The 6,805-nt window shown below is 40.2% G+C and overlaps 1 protein-coding gene across 5 annotated transcripts in view; it reads left to right on the top strand.

The window, feature by feature from the left end:
- Lar (tyrosine-protein phosphatase Lar) overlaps positions 1–6,805 on the top strand; it is a 165,347-nt gene that overhangs the window by 120,893 nt on the left and 37,649 nt on the right. For all 5 annotated transcript variants that reach the window (XM_017911761.1, XM_017911759.1, XM_017911758.1 and 2 more), the window contains exon 4: positions 1,125–1,307. In XM_017911761.1, the coding sequence (XP_017767250.1) occupies positions 1,125–1,307 (183 nt within the window). The remainder of the gene's footprint in view (positions 1–1,124; positions 1,308–6,805) is intronic.

Here is a 6,805-nt window from a genome sequence, read left to right as displayed (position 1 = left end):
GAGAAGCACGAGGAAAGAAAAATCGACGACAAGTCGCGGCGTTCGTGACGCGTGAGCCCCATCGAGATGAAACCGGGGCTATGCAAAGTTGTTGGAAACTTTGAGTGCAACATCCTCGAACTTACATTTAACTACGAGTTCGCCCTAAGGATTAACGCAGTATCGTCGTAATTACGCGAAGAACGAGGGAAACGTGGCTTCTATCGCGTTCGCCACAAAACAAGTCAAATTAATCTCGTCTCGGCCTAACGACGCGACCCTTCGGCTTCGTTACTCGCGATTTTCTAGCTCGAGGAAACGGGAAAATAAACGGAAGAGAAAAGGAAAAAGAAAAAATGAAAAAAAGAAAAACGAAAGAGAAACTCTTTCCACTTTGTCGACAAATATCGACTTTACGGCGAATTAACTTTCACGGATGTTTTCAGTTTATCCGACTCTCGTTCGACGACGCTCCATCGACCAAGTTAACGCATCGCGTCCGTTCTCGTTTTTCCCGTGTTTCCAACAGCTTTCGATTTCGCGAGTCCCGTCGTCGTCCTCGTCCTCCTACTCCTACTCCTACTCCTACTCCTACTCCTACTCCTACTCCTACTCCTACTCCTACTCCTACTCCTGTTTATCTGGAGAAACGCGGATAAATCGATCCGCTTCTCGCGGTACGTCCAAGAATAGAAATTTCGAGGTATCGACCGACCTGTCCGTTCCTCCGCCCTCTTCTCTCCCACCTTTTCCTTTTTCTCCTCGTCCTCCGTAAACCGTTTTACGAACTTTTTCCGGTATATTGAATTCTGATTCTATTCTCGAACACTCGAACACCGGTATATCCGGTCGCATCTAGCGATATCGCTGAACCGTCTTCTCGAAGGCGAAGTCTCTGTTTCCCGTACTGGGAAATAGAAATGGGAACGGGAACGGGGATGGGAACCCCTGAAATGGGATATCCTCGCAGTTCCAATGGCTTTTCCTAACTTTCGATCCCACGGGACTGACCGCGGCATACCGGACTCTGGCACCGTCTACTACGCGCCTGCGCACCCCTTCGGCCCTCGGTCTCGATCGTCTCGTAAACGAATGCCAAAGGGAACAGTGATTCGCGATAACTTACGATCGTTTGTTCGTTGCAGCCGAGAAATTGCCGAACGGTTTCCCCTTGATATCTCAGTCGCCGACGACCAAGGTGGTGGAAATGGGTCACAACACGGTGCTTGTCTGCACCGCCATCGGTTCACCGCCCCCCATCATATCTTGGGTACGAGACATGATGCCCATCAACACCAGTAATCCACGATACACCGTTCTGGATACCGGTAAGTATCTCTCTCTCTCTCTCTCTCTCTCTCTCTCTCTCTCTCTCTCTCTTACTTACGCGCTTTACGCCTACTTTTAAGCAAATCTCCATCGAGATCGCGATCCGGCGATTCGCCATTCGAAAGATCGAAGATGTTGAATAGCGATGTACACATAGAGGTAACAATGGGGCGAAGCTCGGTGGCGCGTGTCATATCTCGTCGAGTACCAGAGTGCGTAAGTCACTGTCAACTCGCGGTAGCGTTGATCGAGTGGTCACGCGATATGGGAACATCCAACGCATCCATCTCGTTTCCCGAGAGCCAACGTACACCTGCTCTTCTGTGCTCCGCTCTCTGCGCGCCAAGTACGCTTCGCGTCTACTCGTACGCGAATCCGCGCGTTACGTTGTCCGCGTTTCCCGCCGATCCAATCTCCAACGCGAATAATCTCGGAAAATCGATTAAAAATCGACCGCGAGTTTTCCCTTAACCGTAATCGACTCGATCGACGGATAACGCGGCCGTGACTCGGTCAGCCGCTCGTTATTCTCTCGTGACGCGTGCCTCGTTCCCGGATCCAAGTCGATAACTAATGCCGGTGCATAAAGCGGCCCGTATCACTCGCGTCATTTCACGCGCTCTCGATACGTTTGACGAACCAGCCGAAACCGTCCATCGATCCATCCACCGATTTCTCGATCAACGGCGACGAAACGCGCCGCGACCAGTTGGGTCGTTTTCGAAAATGCTTTAAACGGCTGTTAGCCGAGAATTAGCGACGAATCGTCGCTTGCCCCAGCATCTTTTGCCAGTCGCGATCGAGCGTGTAATCGGACCACCGTTAAAATGTCAAATTTCGACCGCTCGAGTGAACGGTGAAACGAGAAGACTGCTGTCTCGGGATAACGAGACGAGAACGAACGAGTGGACGAGTCGACTAGCGAGACTCGTACCTATATACCTATAGCGAGGTTATTTCGCTAACGCACGACCTAACCTATTATCGTTATTTTTCCGTAGCCAGTGGCGAATATGTATATACGTGTATGTAAAATACACGTATATATGTAATATATATAAAACGTACACTTTGTTTTTATCACAATGGCGGTATCATTATCGAACGGCACGTCACGTAATACCGGCGTGCACTTGCCCGACTATCTTTACGACGGCCGGTGCAGTTTGCCGCGACGTGAAAAGTATACATTAGATGCAGGAAAGCTGGCTGCATACACGCTAGTATCGTTCGGCTGTATCGTGAACCGGGATACGCGTACGTGCACGCGTTATGCATATATCTGGCTGCCTAGTTCTCTGCTTAGAGTTGCCTGCCTAGCCATCTGCCCGCTCCCGCACCGCTCCTGTCTCTACCTCGCCGTATCCAGCCTAGACGCATCCATCAAATTTCTTACCGTCTGACCACTCGACGATTTCACTCTTCGACGCGAATTTTAAACTCTAGTATCGATTTGGTAACCTCGTGGAGTTTGCTTTTCTCAAACCGAGAAACCGTAATCGAAATTGCTCTATCACCCTTGATTCTTTCTCTGGAAACGCGCGATTCTTGGCTAAAACGAAGTGTCGAGTCAGAACGTTTCGTCTCCAAAGTTGGCCCGAGTTGATCGATGTCCATGATTATAATTATTTGCGTGTTCGAATAATTATAATTGGATGTCAGAATTTAAAAATAAACTGTTCGTGCATCTTGAGGAAAAGTTCTTTGTCTGACACGAGTTTCCACGCAGTGCCGTATTCTGTGGATTTTTCCGTACATTTTAATAAAAGTACGTCATGAATTCAAGTAATGGCGAATAATTTATTAGTCTGGCCGCTTTTATTATAAATTTCCGTTGCGAAGAATTTGTTATTATCGATATTAACTTGTTATTAACTACAAGCGTAATAATTTATAAAGTTTTTGCAAGTTATCGGTATATTTGTTCTTTCATAATATAAGTTTGCGTGATGCATTTATCTTAAGTATTGCTACTTTTTCGACATGAGAAGAAATCTTCGTTCGTTTTTCCTGCTGTATTCGTACTGTGATTCCTTCTAAACAATTTACAAATTTTCCGAGACTGTTCTATTATCTATTTCGTGTAGATGTAAAAATAAGTGAATAAGATCTAATAAATCTAAATCACTTTTTAATCATTTTTAGTTATTTATTCCATCAGCATGCGTTCTTTTCATATTGATTTCTATTGCTTTTTTAACCGTTTTAACGGTATAAGTTGGTTATAAGTTAAATATAAGTTAGTTATAAATTAGTTATGAATTAGAAATAAAATAATCATTAATTAGATATAAGTTAATTATAGTTTATATATAAGTCGGTAAAAAGTTTCAGATATTTTAATGATTAGTATCTCTTGTACCAAGATAAAAATTATGATGAACTAAGGTAAGTAAGATAAGTAAGGTAAGTAAGGTAAGTATAGTAAGTATGGTAAGGTAAGAAGAATAATTAAAATCTCCTGCAATTAGCAGACTGTGTACAGTATAGATATACGCGCACAAATGCTGCGAAATTTGTCTCTATAAATTTCTTAGAACGTGACGTCATTTCTTGGAATCGACCCGCAAGAAGACCTTCTCTCGTGTTATGTTATCCCAATACAAAGTCCCGAAATCGGCCAAAGGTTGCTCGCCAAGGCGGCAAAAGAATTGTCCAAGGCGACTCTTGGAAATCACGTCGTTTCCAGGAACTCTGTGTTATATCTTGATAATATACAATTATAGAAATGTCAGTCAACGCCATCTATGATTTTGGACAGGAAGTTTGTGCTACAGTTATTAATATCAAATTCGAGAAATGTCAGTCACCGCCATCTATGATTTCCGACTGAAAGCTTGTGTTATAATTAATAATTAAAAATTCTTGAAATGTCAGTCAGCGCCATATCTGGCTTTGGATTGGAAGATTTTCTCACACTCCGAAATCATAGATCACACTGACTGACGTTCCTTCAACTATATATTAGGAACGCATAACACGACAGAAGGTAACTTGCCGACACAGTTCCAAGAAATGACGAAATTTCCGAGAATTTCATGGTCAATACCTTTCGCTGCCAGTGTAAAATTTTCGGTCGAATTTCGCGATTTTGTATCAGGATAGCATAATATGACAGGAGGTCGCCCGATGATCGATTCCAGGAAATGACATCATTTTCGAGAATTTCATGGACATTTATTTATTCCGAATACAAAATCGCAGATGCCAACAGAAAATTTAACGAAGAGACAGCAAAAGAAGTGTCCATGAAATTCTTGGAAATGGCATCATTCCTTGGAACTCTGTCGGTGAGCGACCTCCTGCAATGTTATGTTATCTTGATACAAAATCGCGAAATCGGACGAAAATTTTACATCGGGGAAAAATATCTGGCCGATTTCGCGATTTTGTATCAGGAGAACATGATATGTCAGGAGGTCTACCGTCGAGACAGTTCCAAGAATTTACGTCATTTCCAAGAATTCTCCGACAATACCTTTGACGCGTCGGGGAAAAATTTCTAGCCGACTTCGCGATTTTGTATTAGGATAACATAACATGAAAAGAGGTCGCTCGTCGAGTCAGTTCCGAGAAATGTCGTCATTTCCAAGAATTCTCTGAACAATACTATTGCAGCACGGCGAAAAATTTTCAGCCGATTTTGTCTCTTTGTATTAGGGTAACATAACATGATAGGACGTTGCTCGCCGACATATTCCATTATTTTACATCATCTCCGACAATTCTCTGGACAATACCTTTTCTACTTTGCAGTACATTTTAATAATTTTACTTACCTTATACTTACCTTATGCTTACCTTGCTTACTTACCTTCCCTTACTTGCATTCACTTCCTTACTTACAAGGAGTGTGCAAGTCCTTCGGGTCACCGATTTAGTTGAAACTTTGCAGCTTTGTAGACATCGTCATGTAGTTTAAGAAAATATATTATTATAGCCGCAATTACTAAATAGTTTTTAAGATATTTGCGATTAAAGTTTTATTGCATCATGAATTACACATTTATCTCCAATGTGTTTCAAGTCAGGTTGTAGTGTAACTGGGACGATCAAAAATTCATATATGGGAGGACTGGGGTTCGATTCCCCTCGCAGAGTTTTGACAATCTTTTTAAATATAATTTTTGTTTTTATTTATTTTTCGCCTATGAAAGCATTATAAATACACAAATATAAATAAAATTTCTTAATAAAAAAAATTATTTTTTACGCTTTCTTATATTAGTATATATCTATCACAAAATAATAAGAATATTACGTAAGAGAAATACTTTTCTACAGCAATCTTATTTACTACGGAAAATACAAAACTATCGCTTGTATAAGTATTAATTATTAAATTAAACATTGTATAAGGATGTTGCATATAATTCCAACTTTACTGTGCAGCTATAAATGTTCATAAATTAATTAGAAAAGCTTGGTAATTAATTAATTTTATATTGCCAAATAAATAAAAATTTTACCGCCTGCGATCAGTGCCATCTATGATTTGGGCTCAAAAATCAAGAAAGTAATAGGAATATAGAATAGGCAAGGAGGTCGTCGAAGAGCTCGTCACGTGGTAGACAAGGACAGGGAGGGGATAGAAAAGGATAAAATGGATCCGGCCGTGAAGAATTATTAATTACTCAATTTCCGTAAACAATTTGTTAACTTTTATAATTTCATTGCAAAGCTAGTATATCAGGCTGAATTCCTATATAATTTTCGTAAAGAATTTAGCTCTAAATTGTTACTTATTAATTTTTATTTGATGGCGTCTTTGATTTCGTAACGGCGACCATCACGATCTTCTGTGAAAATATTTAATACTCAACGAAACTAGAAGCAAAATGTGAGCAAAAGTTATATGAGAAGATTCGCAAGGACATTGTTTTTATAATGAGTGCTTAAAGTTTCATAAATTAATTGCGGAAGGGATAGTAATTAATGAAAAACCAATGGCGTCTTCGACAACAAATCAAACACTGCGCAGAACAATTATTAATAATTAATTAATTGGGGACAAATTTCGATTGAGAAATATATGTGAAAGTTCGTGAAGGATCTGGCTTTACGATGGTATTATAAAAGTTCATAAATTAATCACAGATATTGAGTAATTAGTGAATTTTCCACTGCCGATTTGATTTATTAAAATATATACGGAACACATAACCAGAGTTAGTAAACTGATATCAGAGCCATCTATCTTTTCGTTGCGGAACATGAGCTTCGAATTTAAAATCATAGATGGCTCTGATTTCAGTTTACTAACTCTGGTTATGTGCTCCGAATATAGTTTATTAAATCAAATCGGCTGTGGAAAATTCACTAATTACTCAATATCTATGTTTAATTCATGAACTTTTATAATTGCATGGTAAAGTCAGATTCTTCACAAACTTTCCTATATACTTTTCGATATAAATTTGTTCTTAATTAATTAATTATTAATAATTGTTCTGCGCGGTGTTTGAATTGTTGTCAAAGACGCCATTGGTTTTTCATT

The sequence above is a fragment of the Eufriesea mexicana genome, unplaced genomic scaffold, assembly GCF_001483705.2.
Source record: "Eufriesea mexicana isolate 0111107269 unplaced genomic scaffold, ASM148370v2 scaffold305, whole genome shotgun sequence".
NCBI lineage: Eukaryota > Metazoa > Arthropoda > Insecta > Hymenoptera > Apidae > Eufriesea > Eufriesea mexicana.
The sequence above is the reverse complement of the archived record's forward strand: the minus strand, read 5'-3'. Positions and strand labels throughout refer to the sequence as shown.